This window comes from Chrysemys picta, chromosome 10 (assembly GCF_011386835.1).
Source record: "Chrysemys picta bellii isolate R12L10 chromosome 10, ASM1138683v2, whole genome shotgun sequence".
Lineage (NCBI taxonomy): Eukaryota > Metazoa > Chordata > Testudines > Emydidae > Chrysemys > Chrysemys picta.
The window spans coordinates 82,376,343-82,392,229 of NC_088800.1; the positions used below are offsets into that span (position 1 = coordinate 82,376,343).

General features: G+C 47.1%; 1 protein-coding gene across 3 annotated transcripts in view; it reads right to left on the bottom strand.

Annotated features, from left to right (window-relative positions):
• CACNA1H (calcium voltage-gated channel subunit alpha1 H) overlaps positions 1 to 15,887 on the bottom strand; it is a 457,965-nt gene that overhangs the window by 201,430 nt on the left and 240,648 nt on the right. For all 3 annotated transcript variants that reach the window (XM_008164759.4, XM_042853069.2, XM_042853068.2), the window contains exons 3-4: positions 5,478 to 5,589; positions 2,521 to 2,654 (exon numbers count right to left, since the gene is read on the bottom strand). In XM_008164759.4, coding sequence (XP_008162981.2) covers positions 2,521 to 2,654; positions 5,478 to 5,589 — 246 coding nt within the window. The remainder of the gene's footprint in view (positions 1 to 2,520; positions 2,655 to 5,477; positions 5,590 to 15,887) is intronic.

The following is a 15,887-nucleotide window of genomic DNA, read 5'->3' on the forward strand; positions in this document are numbered from 1 at the left end:
TCGTGCGTGTGTGTCATTTTAATATGCATTGCTCTGATGCTCATCGTGATAACATCTGAGAACCTCCCAAATGTTAATGGAATGCAGAAGCTCCTCTGCTCCCAGGATAAGAGGAGTGGGCGTTCTCATTTGTATTCTAACAGTGATTTACCTGAAGTCCCACAGAGAGACAGTGGCAGCACAGCTGGGTATCGATTCCAGATCGAATGGCTCCTGGATTGATGGTCTTGCACAGAACTATGCTTGTGCACCTGGTTCCTGACTACAGCCTAAAAAAATACATGGTGGGGCTAAAACGAAGTTAACTGGATTTTTCTTAAACTGTAGCCAAAGGCTGGTTCCAAGGAGGCTCAGCTCAGACCGTTTTATATTTTAGTCATCCCAGTAAGTCCATTCCTAATTGTATTCCCGGACAAAAAACTACATTAAGATGGAGTTAAGGTTGAGCACTTTAAGGATAAAACACATTGCAGGGATGTTGTAATTACTCCCAAACCAAGTACTATAAACCCAGGATATTCAAAGGATATTGCATATTGGGGGGAGGGATAGCTCAGTGGTTTGAGTATTGGCCTGCTAACTCCAGGGTTATGAGCTCAATCCTTGAGGGGGCCACTTAAGAATCTGGGGCAAAACCAGTACTTAGTCCTGCTAGTGAAGGCAGGGGGCTGGACTCAATGACCTTCCAGCTCTAGGAGATAGGTATATCTCCATATACCTATATTTTTAAAGGTAAGATTACACGCAATATCCAAACATTTTCCATTCCTAATTGTACACCAAGCCGGTAACATTGCTTTGAGTAGGTATTGTCCAGTCTTAGGACCTATTTAGTTTATTTGTAGGACATTTTTTAAACCTGCTCAATATTTCCCCACAGGTCACTGGGAACCTGAAGTTTAAAGGAATCAGCTCTTCCAAGGGTGTTTGGGAGTGTAAAATAACCAGCTCCATAAACTTGTCTCAGGAGAATAAGCAGCGGTTGGGCGAGGTGTGTTCAAATGTCAACAAACATAAATTTAAAGCAGAAATGACCATGTGTTTATAATTTATGAGGATTAGAAAGTGTGCCAGACAGCCAGCTCCCTGCCCTTCCCCCCACGGCTAGCCCCGCTGATGCTTTAACCTTCCTGAGCCAGATTCTTCCTGTTCAGCTGAAATCCGCTGTCTCCGATCGCCCTCACAGCACCCACTGAGGCCAGCGGGTTACAGCAGCTTGGTCACTTCCCAGGTAGGGACAGTGTCAAGTTGAAAATCTCATACATTAATTTAAATCCCGTATCTATGTTGCTAACATCTTAGATTATTAGCATGGACAGAACTCTTAAGGAACAGATTTGTTTCCCCCTGTTTTTGCTCTTTACTTTTGCACGTCTCTGAGCTTGGGCAAGGAGAAAGCCAGTTGGTTTCACCTTTGCTTGCGGTGGTTTTCTAATCAGTGTCCCTTTCAGGTGCTCAAGCACCAGCACAGGTTGCAATGGTCCAGCAACGCGTGCTGCAAGAGACACAGAAGGGACCTGGTCATCTGTCCTTGAGCCTTAACTGCGAGCTTTGGGAACATGCTGGTTATTACGGTGCCCTGATCGGAATGGATTTGATTTGACTGAAATGAAGCCGGCAAAGATTGCTATAGAAGGGGCTTGACAGCTCTTATTTTGGTACACAGGTTCACATCAATGGTTGCTAGGGACTTAGGCACATGCCTTTGGTACTGTAGCACCCGGGTTGCCAGCATTCCAGTTGGCACTTTTCCTGCAACCCTCCACTGCTGCTCAGACCTCCCCTGTGCCTGCTGGTGAAGAAGCTTCGACATCCACAGACAGATACATGACGTAGAGTTTGTGGCAGGACAAAACCAAGTGGTTTAAATGATCGTTTAGCCCCCATCCCTTCGTACCGCAAACTTTCAAGGGCTAGAGAACGTCATGGTATGTCTACATGGGAAAGAAAAACCCATGGCTGACCTGTGCCAGCTGACTTGGGCTTGGGCTGCGGGGCTGTTTCATTTCTATGTAGACTTCTGGGCTCAGGCTGGAGCTCGGCCTCTAGGACCTTGTGTGGTGCGAGGGTCCCAGAGCTCAGGCTCCAATCTGAGCCCGGAAGTCTACACAGCAATGGAAGAGTCCTGCAGCCCCACCTCCATGAGCCCATGTTGGCTGGCACAGGCCAGCTACAGGGGTCTAGTTGCTGTGTGGACACACCCATAGAACGCAGCCGGCTCTGGTGGATGTCCTGCTGCAGAACGCCTTCTCTAACCCCTTCCCGCCCTCCCAACCCTCAGGTTCAGGCTGGGCTGATGAACAGCAGTTTCCCATTTCATATTTTGCAGATGCTTTTGCAAAATCAATTACAGCTGAACTCAACAGCGTTTTATTGCCTCCGAGATCAGGTTTTACAGGACTTTTCTTTGGCTCGCACTTGGCAGCTTCCTGAAGAAATACCCAAAAGCCGCCTGGGCGACTGGTGGATTTGTTTATGCCTCCAGTGCACATGATTAATTTATGAGCTTTGGCTACTCACCCAGCCATTACGATGAAGAAGTCCAGGCGATTCCATGTGTCTCCAAGGTAACACTTCTGCCCGAAGATCCCCAGAGCTACCATCTTGAGGACCATCTCCACAGCGAAGAAGGCGAAAATGAAATGGTCAAATGCCTAGGTCATAAAAAGATGATTGCAGTGAGTTCTACTGTGGTTCTGTATAGCAGAGATAAAAAAAAACAACAACCAGGCATATGTATATTTCTACTGTATGGATATTGTGTATCTACAACTGAGGTGATCAAACCATGGCTCATGGAGTACTGAAGTGTCAGCTATAAAACCCAAAACACATCCTGATTGCCTGCTGGGTGATAACACTGACTGAAATGCAACTGTTGGGTTTTTATTGTTGAGGAACAATAAGCTATTTCTATTCATCTAGTGACAAAGATACAAGCACACAAACGTGTTATGCTTGTTGCGCATTTACTTTTGCATTTAAAGCATATGCAAACCGATATGCAAATGCCACGCGGCCCTCAGGGTCCTGGCAAGTTGCCATTGAGAAACTCCGAAATACACGTGCTGTGCATTTGGGGTGCCCAGGCTTTGTATCATGCACAGGCTGAAGGAAATATCAATCAGGCAGACCACATGTGCTGCAGGTAAGGAACTGAAATATTACGGAATGGACTCAATGCTAAATACATGTTGCCCCATAAATTATGACTCTGCAGTGGGATGTATTGATCATTATTAGTCGCACGGAAAAAGCTTTTCTGTTTTGAAAAAACATCCTCGGGAAAGTTACAGCAGCTTCTTGATCCACACATGTGAACGTGGACAGATCTACCCCTCCAACCAGCGGCGGCTCCAGGCACCAGCACTCCAAGCGCATGCCTGGGACGGCAAGCCGCGGGGGGTGCCCTGCCGGTCCCCGTGAGGGCGGCAGTCAGGCAGCCTTCGGCGGCTTGCCTGCGGGAGGTCCGCCGGTCCTGCGGATTTGGCGGCGGATACGCCGAAGCTGTGGGATCAGCGGACTTCCCGCACGCATGCCGCCGAAGGCAGCCTGACTGCCGTGCTTGGGGCGGCAAAAAAGCTAGAGCCGCCCCTGCCTCCAACCACTTTCTTTGTGATCGTAACAGTCAGCAGAGCCTCCTACGTTGTGTCTCTGGTACGTTCATTTTGAGGCCTGACTGGTTTATTGCCAAACGTAACAAAACAGGCAGCTGCAAACTGGCTTCCTTTGCATATACCTATTGGGGGTGCACCTGTGCAGGTGAGAGAGAGCTATCTACTCTAGCTGTCTGCTCACAAACCAACACTTCTCCTTTACAAACTATACTGAATTTGTTCCAGCCGTCTCAGTTCATTTGATAATTGGCATCCGTGTTGTCTCCGCAAGGGAGCTCAATGCTTCCTACATCATCTTTTGGCTTCCATTCTTCCTGCAAGCTGGAGTGGGGCAGGGGTGAAAGTTGGTTGATTGTTCTTTGCATGTTTCGCTCTTTTTCCGTCTGCTAACTGTTCACAGCATGCTCTGATTTTTACAAATATATCTGACATGTTGTAATCATTCAACGCTCAATGCAAACAATGGTCACTGTACGGGCTCCTCGTGAACTGATTCATTTAAGTCACAAAGGTTATGATCTACACAGCCCGGAGCAGCGAGCCTCCCAGCTTGGATCAACAGACTCGGGCTCCCAGAGCTCATGCTACCACACTAAAAATAGCTATGTAGACGTAGTGACACAGATTCTGAAGCTAGGAAGGAGGATGGGCTTCAGAGCCCTAGCTCCAGCCTGAACCATAATTCCGAAGTGCTGTCGACACAGCTGTTTTTACAACTTGGGCTGGGAAGGCTTGCCAGCCTGGGCTGTGTAGACGTACCCATAATATGGTTTCTGCTAACCGATTTGATGAGATTCTCTGAAGAGAATATATAGTGAATAATCAATAACAATGACTCTTGCTCATGCAGGAATCCCTCTGTTTGCATGCGGATTTGGGTATTTGTAAGAATGACAGACATCCACCAAGCCAAGATCCATTTGTGTGAACGACTGCATACAACAAAAGGCAGGAACATGGTTGGGAGGAATGGAAACCCGATGCTTCAGACCAGCTGCCATCTGATGGGGTCTAGGAAGCTACTTTCCCCATGGGCAGGGTATTCCATGATTGCCTACCACAATTTTTTGCACCTTTCTCTGGGACCAGATCCTACCCTAATCCGGTGTGGCAATTCCTACGGAGGATAACCATTTGCAGTATTTTCTCAGCTCGGTTCTACAATTTATTCGGTAACCAATCTCTAGTGGTTTCTCTATTGCTCTAGTGGTTTCTCTATTGCTCTGGTTGGTTCCGTTCTGCACCTAACATCTCGATGACCTCTCGAGGTCCCTTCCAGTCCTAGAATCTATGAAACTTTAGGCTGGAAGGGTCCGGGATGAGAGAACCCCTGGTTGTTGACATTTGCATGTGATCCATGACCAGTCCTTAGAGGAGGATGCATGTGATGATCTACTAGGGGTCCCAATGACATTTCCTTACCGCGGAAGGGTTTGCAGGGTATTAAAGCTACACATGTGTTAAAGAGTCAAGCATGCCCAGGACATTACACGGGGGCTTAGAGACGAGCAGCCCAGTGGCATATGTCAGCTATGTGATTGCCAGGCTCACGTGCTGCCCCCTGGAGCTCTGGGAGGCTATTAAGGTTCCAGGAAAAGGGTTTATGAGCTCAGGACTTGTACACCGTCCTCAGGGGGCAATAATCTGCAGTTCGTTTGGATGCAGCTGGCAGCCTCAGCTGAAGAACAGAGCAGGCATGGGTGCTTAGTACACTCTAGCCAGATCCTTGGGCTCATGACTGGGAATAGAACCTCAGGGCGCTGGCTCCTGAATGAATCACTAGCCTACAAGGCTCGCTGTCTTCCTTTGGCTAATGTTTTACCACCCAGCTGTGAAAGTGCATCAGGCTCCCTTTCTTACCTCCAGGATGGTGCATCGCTCCGACTTGCAGTCCACGTCCTCGCAGGGCTGGAACATGCCCAAGGTGACACAGTTCAGCAGGATGACCAGCATGCTGACATGCTCGAACCAGGTGAGAGCAGCGAGTTAAGGAGGAGGCACTTGGTCAGCAATGGGCAAAGACACGGAGAGTGTCAGCAAAAACACGGCACCGTTTACACATCAAAAGAACCAGCACTCCCGATCCAAACAACAAAAACCACCCCAAAGATACGCTGACAGCTGAAGTTTCTGGGAACTGAGGGGAAAGGGTCCCTGCAAAGGGGACTCCTGCTGAGATGAAAGGACAGTAGGGGCTTCAGAACAGTGCAATGAGACGAATTAGTAGATTTCACAGGTGAAGTTCCACGCCTTGTCATCAATTTCCACATTTCATACAGGCGTGAGAGCAGCCAAGGACACAACAATAATTCTTTGTCTGTCCATAGCAACCTGCATCTCAAAGCTCTTTATCAGCATAAATCACCCAAATCCTCAAACCCCCCTCCACAAGACAGGCTAGTGGTAATAATTTCTGCATTACAAAGATGGGGAAACTGAGGAAGGAACAGTCAAGTAACTTAGCCAAGGTCACGTGGTGAGTCAGTAACAGAGTCTGGATTAGAGCCCAGAAATCCTGCCTGCTCCAACTATACCGCATCTTACCTCATTACTTTCCTGAGTCGTGGGCCTCTTCTGTGCCTTGGATGCACCTAAGACTTGACTAGCGGTTCCATTTACATTTAATTACAATTAATAATTTTCCAAATTAAACTGACATATTCCCTTTGTTCCCATGTAAGGTTCTCGGCACGATCACCAAATGCTGCAAATCCAAGGATTTCTACAACTCCTCCTCAGGGCGATGTCGGAGGCCCTGGGAGATAGGAACTTCATGCAAGCTCCACCGCACGGGCAAGGTGAACGAAGGCAAAAGCAAACTGAAGTCAGCAGCAGATGCCGGTCGGAAGAGGGGATGCCAGGTTATCACCGGGCGATAACAGAGGGAGAATATGTAATTTGGGCCTGCCGAGCAGTATTTCGGATGCATACCTGGCACCATGGAACTACCAGGTTTCTTCCAAATGTCTGATTCACAGTCACAGGAAAGCAAAAGGCTCTTGGTTAGAGAACTTTGATTTTCTTCCAACTGATAGTTCAACCACACCAGAGGGCCAGATTCTGATCTAGGTTACAGGGATGTAAATCCAGAGTAACTCCAGTGTAGTAACTGCCGATTTACACCAATGTAAATGAGAATGCAATTGGATTCAGAGGGTTTCATTACTACTATTGGGATGATAAAAAAATAAATAAAAAAAAAGATTTTTGGGGAAAAAAATCTTGGTTTCACAAGTGTGTGTGAAAGAACTGTATATTAGAAAATAAATGTGACCATGAGAGAGAATGTGGCAGAGGAAGAAGATGAGGATTATTTTATATTCCCATGCAAAAAAAACCCAACACCACTTCTACCTCGGACAACCCTGTAGAAAACGATCCTATTTGCATCAATAATTTTAGAAAAAATACCCTCCCAGGTCTTGTCCTATTCATTACTATACAGTAAGTGGTTTGTTCATTATACAACATCCCTAACTCAACCCCTCTCCCAGGCTGCCTGACTGCTCCGTGTTTGCAAGAACTGCCTGGGTAATAAATCCAGTGTTTATAATCTGAAGATCAACTAAGGTTCATGAAAACCATCCAACAAAAACTAGAGCTTGAGTTATCGGGGCTTCTCATCTCTTGAGAAATGGGTCTGTCAGTTTGCCCTGGTGGCCCCATGTTTTATCCTTTATTTATACCACCCATGATTGTGTCTTGTTATTGTCCCTGAAGATGCTTTTTTGAAAACATTCCCTGGGTTTGCCTGGACTCTGGGTTGCCGGGCGGTGTGAGTGTGTGTCCGACAGGATGGAAACCATGCACCCGGGAGGCAGCTGGAATCCCGCTACCATCCGGCTTGCTCAATCAAACTCAGCAGCATTCCGGCTGTAACGACCAGCAGCCTCCCTAAAAGCCACAAAACAAAGACAGCCCGTGCACCAGAAAGGAAGGAGAACTTGGTTTCCACTAAGTGCTTGTCAGGCTTTTTCTGATAAAGCCCAGCCACAGACACCCTCCCAGGCCAGAGCGAGGGCGAAATGAAGCCGTAATGGAGCGCACGATCATTGAAATCACAGCCGTGCGAGCTCTGCTCTGCAAACCTCAGAGGAAGCCTGGGGGCCAGGTCCTCGGCGTGTATAAACCGTCAGAGGCCCATTGATTTCGACTGAGTGACAACAATCGAGGGTCTGGCCCAAGGTGTCCACACTGCTCATCAGTCTGGTATCTGAGCATCGAAGGGTAAATAGACACTGGAGCTGGAGGTGAGATTTCTAGCTCGGGTGGAATTACCTGCGTTAGCTCTGACCAAGCTCGTGTAACTCACACATCGTCTGGGGGTGGTGTTCTGTCCCATCTAGTGGCACTGAGACCACTTAGGGCAGGGGTCTCAAACTCAATTTACCTTAGGGCCAGGGCCAGTCCCCAAATCCTCCCAGCGGGCCAATAATGTCACCCCACTCCCTTGGCCGCATGCCGCCCCAGCTGACTCTGCCCGGCAACTAATGATGGTATCTCTGTCCTTATCCCCCAGCCAATGGGAGCGGTGGGGGGCGGTGCCTGCAGCAGACAGAGCCAGCAGCGTGGCAGCATTGGTCTCTCCTTCGGGGGGAGGAATCTCTCCTGCCCGCTTCCCTCTGGCCCCTCCCCCCCTCAGCTGGCAGCCGCGAGGGCCGGATGAAATAACTTTTTAAAACGTTTCCGTGGGCCGCAGTGTGGCACGCAGGCCGGGACTTTGAGACCCGACTTAGGGAGAGTTAAATGAGTCTGCTCTACAGTCTTAGCTAGAGGCTCATGCACTAAGCTCTGTCCCAGGTTCGATCCTGCCCGCCGACAACCGGGGTCTGTCAGCGTTACACGAACACAATAAAAACAGTGGAGTCACAGCTGCACAGGCAGCGGCGCGGGCCAGTCTCTGAGTGCGTACATAGGGATTCGGACGGGATTGTACTTGGAGCATTGCCGCAAGCCTATCTCGCTGCCCGTATAGCCAGCCTACACGGCTATTTTTACAGTGCTGGCTTAATTAGAGCTAGCGCGGGTAGGTGTATCTTAGCTAAAAATTACACTGCCACTGTCGACATACCTCAAGAGACTGCCCTTGCTCCTAAGAATCGTAGAATCATCGAATATCAGGGTTGGAAGGGACCTCAGGAGGTCATCTAGTCCAACCCCCTGCTCAAAGCAGGGCCAATCCCCAACTAAATCATCCCAGCCAGGGCTTTGTCAAGCCGGGCCTTAAAAACCTCTAAAGAAGGAGATTCCACCACCTCCCTAGGGAACCCATTCCAGTGCTTCACCACCCTCCTAGTGAAAAAGTTTTTCCTAATATCCAACCTAAACCTCCCCCACTGCAACTTGAGACCATTGCTCCTTGTTCTGTTATCTGGTACCACTGAGAACAGTCTAGATCCATCCTCTTTCAGGTAGTTGAAAGCAGCTATCAAATCCCCCCTCATTCTTCTCTTCTGCAGGCTAAACAATCCCAGTTCCCTCAGCCTCTCCTCATAAGTCACGTGCTCCAGCCCCCTAATCATTTTTGTTGCCCTCTGCTGGACTCTTTCCAATTTTTCCACATCCTTCTTGTAGTGTGGGGCCCAAAACTGGACACAGTACTCCAGATGAGGCCTCACCAATGTCGAACAGAGGGGAATGATCACGTCCCTCGATCTGCTGGCAATGCCCCTACTTATACAGCCCAAAATGCCGTTAGCCTTCTTGGTAACAAGGGCAAACTGTTGGACTCATATCCAGCTTCTCGTCCACTGTAACCCCTAGGTCCTTTTCTGCAGAAGAGCGTAATACAAACATGATTGGTTAAGAGCATAATACAAACATGATTGGTTAACGTCTCTGCAGGCGAAACACCACTGGTTTCAATGGCGTGATCTCAGTAGTGATTTGTAATGCAATCTAATGGAGCCAGTCTGGAGGAGATCTTTAACAGCCCGATATTCCAGCTACACCCACCAGGACACACCGCCCAGGCGGTCAAATCTGTCCGTTTCCACAGCTTTCGAAGTCACAGAATCATAGCAGAAGAACTGGCAATGGCAGAGCTAGAGTTTCCAAACTTATGAAACAAAGGTACCAGTTTATCCAGAAAAACAACCACCACTCACCACAGCTGTGGCAGGCAGTGACTGCCACCTGCCTGTTAGTTATGATCACCCTCAGCAATTAGAGAACATGGGCTAGCTAGGACACATGGAGAGTTAGGGTCAGCACCACTGAATGGATACATGCAGCGTCGGCACCTCAGGTCCAGTGTGTAACCTCAACATAAAGAGAGAATGGTGGCCTGCAATAGCAGTCACAAAAAACTAAAGCACCATACAAAACTGGTACTTGGAGCAGGGTTTGACAGCCAACAGGTTAAGGCACTAGGGTGGAATGAGAACAGAGGCAAACCAAACTGGTAAATCTCTCAGTGAATGTGCACCTTGTTTGTATGAGTCATTGCCCACGAAGTCTGTGTGCGCTGCCTGCCTGGCATAACTACTGAGAGTATGATGCAAGGATGGGGTATGGCTGCAGAAGTCAAAGGTCATCCTCCAATTTGGGAGGTGGGGTGCTGGATATCCGGGAACTGCAGGCTACAGTCAACACCAGACTTGGTTGCTGCTGTATCAGTGGTATGTACTGTTTAAGCAGCATTAATGTTGTTAAGTACAAGTTCTTAGTGTCTTTAAAAGAAGACAGCCCCATGCCGTCTCTTTCTGCCCCGGGGCCAACTTTTGCAGTTTTAGGCACAAGTCATGACATTTGGTGTATTTTTTAAAGCCCCAGGTCCTGGAGTCAGGTGAGTACATTGGAACGTCACCTTTAGTTAAAACAATGACTACATTTGTAGCCCTAATGGCTGCAGCGAGACACTTGAAAATGTGCCCCCCGGAGCATCCTAATGGCTCAGAAATCAGAAGACAAAAAACCAACCCCCCAGTTGTATTATTTTGAAAAGCTCTTGCTTTGTAAACTGATCTCCTGATTTGACGGGGAGAGGGCTGACTCATAATTTTTGAATGCTTGGGGTTGGCAGTGTGTTTGCTGGCTTCTTCTGTAGCTCCAGGCTCCTTGCAGCTCTGCTCAACCCATGGTTGAACTGTCCGAATGCCCCACCAACAACAGCTGGAGAACATAGAGACAGGGCCCTCTGGGAGAAACCAAGCGCAAATCAAAGCAATAATCTGAAACATTGCCACCTACTGGTACATTTAAGATATTTTGCCTGGCCATGTTCCTGCCTGAGCCTTTCTATTGATTTAAATGGGATTTGAATCAGGCAGTTCAGAAAGTCAGGAGTTCCACAGAGGAAAGGCTGGGGGCGGAAGGATAATATCAGTGGTTGGGTACAGCGCCTTTGGTTTTATGAGAGAGCGTTGAATCGGAACAATCTGCGCCTGGGAGAATTGCCCAACTAACATTTTGTGTTGAACGTGTTTGATTTTTAATGGAAGAGCTTCAATAGAAATAACCAAATAAAAATCCAATCAATCAATGAGACTGGAGATGCCAATGTCTCCTACAGAGTGGTCTGAAGGGCCCCATACTGCAGCTACTGGCCATAGTCTCAAAGAACTTGCCCGTTGCTGAAATACCAGCTTGAGTTTATTTCGGTTTTATCCCCCCAGATGCCATTAGGTTTTGATTTGGGGCATGTTTTAGGCATGTTTGGCTCCACCTCAGCCTCATCTTTGGGCTAATTAGAAGCAGAGTTAGAATCCTGTTCCATAACGCAGGAATAGAGGGGAATGATCACGTCCCTCAGTCTGCTGGCAATGCCCCTACTTATAGATAAACATAAAGAAAACAGATCATGTCAGACCAAAACAAAAACCAACCCACTGCTGCAGTCTGCTTGCAACGTTTGCTTCGCTTGATGGGTTTCATGTAGAACTCTGTGTTAACATAGCTCCTGGGTTACTCCCAGATGCCTGCATTCACATTTGTTTCACTCTTTATATTGTATTTTCCTTGAAAAACAGTAATAGCGAGTAGATTTATTGCTGGTGAAAGGGGCTGTAGAAATAGCGCCTCTTGTTTCCCCACTGAGAAGATTCAGCAACAGTAGTGCATGCTCCCCCTGCCAACGTGCCTCAGCCCTTTCCTAGAGAGGCCATCTAGGGGACTAAAGGGGAAATTCTCTCTCCATGGCCCCGTTCATCCTCGATCTCAATGTTCTGGTTAGTGTCAGCTGGGGTGGATTTTATGAGGTGGACTTGCCCATTACGCAATTTCCCACCCTTGCTTGAACAAAACATTTGACCCCACCTTCCTTCTGGGGTCGCTCTCTGGAGAGCTCAGGAGAGGATGCGAGGAGGCGTGCTGGGTGGTCTTTGTGATGTGCATTGGTGAGTCTCACGCCAGCTCTCAGCAGACAAGTGACCACACCATGAAAGTCACCACCACAACTGGCACTCAGCTGTCCAATTGTCGGCAGCCTCGACAGACAGGCTAAGAACTAAATGGGCCTGCGGATTGTGAACTGCCCTCTGCCCTGGAAAGGCGGTGCCTTCCGAAAAGAAAGATACCGAGGTCTAACACGTCATGAATGATGTGGTAGCAAATCGGATGCTCATGACCAGTTTAAAGCTAACTGCTGCCTTCTGTTGGATTTCAGAGCAGTCCTATAGAGATTACCACTCCCCTGTTTGAAAGCTCTAATCCCTCTTATACTCAGCCAAGCAAGTCCTGCCTTGCTGAGGAGGAGGAAATATCAATGGGACATTGTATCAAAGCATGGAACTTGGCCCTTCAGACCAACCACCACCACTAGGGACAACCACTTTCAGCACCTAGTTTTAAGCAGGAAGGTCTGCTCATAAATTTCACCGGTAGCCCACCCCCCACGCCTCAACCCTCTGCCCCAGCCCTGAGCCCCTTCCTACACTCCGAACCCCTCAGCCCCACCCCTGCCAAACATGACCTCCATATTAGTGCACATCATAAAATTCATTCTGCACATGGATGGAAAAAAATTAGAGGGAACATTGGCCCACACTACAGTAATGAGCACAGCATAAAAACGGTAGATAGATTGCACTAACTTATCAGACTAGCACAAAGGTTGCCCAGGGTTTTCTTTACTCCATCTAGCTTCCTGGAGCAGCAACGTAACAGCGTCCAGCATTTCCCTGTAATAGATTTTGTGGCCACAATAGAATAATAGATGCTGTTTAAGAGGTGGAAAAATATCCAGTAGATCATTTTGTCCATATATCTGGCTAGCTCAGGTTTGTTTCCTACAGTGAATTCTCTACGTTCTATTGACGAACATGGGCTTTCATCCTTCTCTGGCTCCTCTCCCATGCACATCAATGAAAGCAACATCTTTCATGCTCTTCCTCTCATGCCAAATTAATTCATATGAGTTTCCAATGCCCTTTATCTCAATCAGGAATTTTTTATTGCCGTCGAATGCCTGAACATAGGTATCTAAAAATTAGGCATCTAAGATGAAACCACAGCCCCACTGAAATCAATGGGAGTTTGCCACTTACATCAATGGGGTCAGAATTTCACCCCAATCAATATTTCGACACCTAAGTCAGTGGCTTGATTTTCAGATAAGCTGAGTGCCCAGAAGTTCCCATCAACTTCACTGGTTGATGAGGAAGCTCACTATCGCTAAAAACCTGGCCACTTTCATTTAAATATGGATTTAGGTGCTTCATTTTCATAGAATATCAGGGTTGGAAGGGACCTCAGGAGGTCATCTAGTCCAACCCCTTGCTTAAAGCAGGACCAATCCCAAGACAGATTTCTGCCTCAGATCTCTAAATGGCCCCCTCAAGGATTGAACTCACAACCCTGGGTTTAGCAGGCCAATGTGCAAATCACTGAGCTATCCTCCCCTCCTCTATGCTATCCTCCCCCTACATTTGAAATTTTGTCCATAGAGTTGAAATAAGCTCAAGTGAGTCCTGGAAGTTGGAGGCACTACTGGCCCTCATTTATCTCACGCCAAAGCTGAACTCGGTATTTTGCAGTAAGTCAGAAGATTTTTGGAAGGAACACCTACCACGTGGTGGCGCAGAAAGCTCGAGTCGCGCAGATTAGAGAGTTGTAGCCGTGTCCAGCAAAAGGCATCACTGGAAATTCCCAAGCTGAGCAAAGGAGCATAACAGTAGAGCATGGGAAGAAATTAGGAAAAGGAAAATGTAGGCTGAATATGAATAAGCGTTTCCTAATGTTGAGAGATTTTAGGCTGTGGACACCTGAACGAGAAGTGGTGGGCGGCTTACCACTTGGGATGCTTAACCCAGATTGGGAAAGCGGTAGAGAATACACTGTAGGACCCCTGAGGAATTTTCCCCATCTGCAGTGGTATGAAATTTCCATGCGTATTCCTTCCTCCTCTCTCTTTACTCCTATCTTAAAAAGACTAATGACTGATACCCTCTTGAAGAAGCACTCTGAATTTAAACTCTAGCGTAGTGCAAGGAGGTTTGATGCTGTTGTCCTGTCTCACCAGACAGTGTTCTCTCTCTGCGACTGGGGTTTTGTACAAATGCATTAAGCGCCTGGCCTATTTATTTTCACATCAGATTAATGACAGTGATTTGTTCCATAATTCAAAAGTGGGATTACTCTGAGAGCTGTGGTCTAACGGAACTAATCCGCCTTCCCTGTGTGCCCAGAAATTCCAGACAGAGGCAATTTCAGTTCATTCTCAATTTCTCTTAACAATGAGCTAAACTGAGAACGCTATGTCCCTTGCTCCAAGTGAGGGTAGTTTGCACTGGGCCATGTTCCAATCGGAATGAAAATTGGTTTGCTTCCTGGTAGATGAACTGCTCTGGGGATCAGGTTTAACCCATAGCCTGCTGATTTTGTAAAAAAAAGTGTCCTCAAAGTAGTGTCAGGCTTCGGGAGCAGTGCCGAAACTCTCATAAGAGCCCGTACTGGGTCGACAGACATTGCTGCAGATGGTGGGATTCCGGCATCGTGTCACAACACAAGCTGGAAACGCTAAGCATAACCCATCGTGCCCAACTGGGTAAAAGCAAAGCCCAAGATTGCCTATTCTGGCCAGGCATGAATGCTGCCATCCAAGAAAAGTTCTCCATGAGTGGAAGGCAGAATACAATGCAAAAGAATCATTAAAACCAAGTGTGATTTCTGAACACTCTGGAATTTAGGTTGTGTCAGATTTATTTGAAATAAATGAGAAAGATTACATCTTGTTAGTGGGCTACTACTCTTTTAAACCCAAGCTGTTGCACAACACATTGAGTGGCAATGTAATAACACATTGTAAATAACAGTTTGCTTGCTGTGAGATTCCAGATGACTTAATAACAGCTAATGGTGCACAACACATAAATGGTTCATTTCAGCAATTCTTTCTGGTGTATCAGTTAAAGCACCTCATCAATCCCTTACTGTGCACAGTCAAATGTGCCAGCCAATAGTAGGTCTGGGTCAGTGCAAATAGCAAAGGAGTTGATAAAAATAAAAGCCCTGCTTGGTACAAGTAATTCATACGTAGCATTACTGGAATATTGCAACATACGTCACAATGGGAGCCTGGGACTACCAGATCAGAGACTTGTGGAAAGACAAAAATCTTAGTGCTACCATCTACTATAACAAGCTTCTTGATTCAAAGTGAATTTACCCCGAACTAGGCGCAAAAAAGCAACAAGTCAGGAGACTAGAAGGAATACTAAATGACATATAGTTACCCTCACTGCACAAGGGACAGGTTATCAGAGTCCATACAGAAAGTGGCTGACAATTTACCCAGGTGACACCTATGCCATCTGTGCTATTGTCATACACGATAACTACCCCCAAGGGAGAGTGCTACTGGAGGACATAATTCACTGACTCTCTGCTTCTTGAAGACATCCAGAATGCTGCAGACAGTGCCCGTGCATGACAGCAGTAACACACAATGGATCAATGGAAACAGAAGAAGTTATACTAGAAAACACTACGAGATGTGATTGCTACTAGCATCCCTTATTATTTTCTGTGATTATTTACTATTAAAACCATACATTAAGTAATGCATGCACCAACACAATGTTAACTAAGAAAACGAGACTGTGCTAATGAGAATAAAAGTAATAAAACCACCACTTTTAAAACAAACAAAGAGGAGAGGAAACTATATTCCCAGTGGATTACAGAAAGCAGAGTACCATGCAGACAGTCAGAACAGCACACAAGACAAAGTCACTGGCTATGAAAGAAACAAGAAGCCGCAAAGACAGCCTCCCAGTGATGGATCCACTTCAATGGCCAAACAAGATACGGCAGAAGGGACAGGCCTCAGAA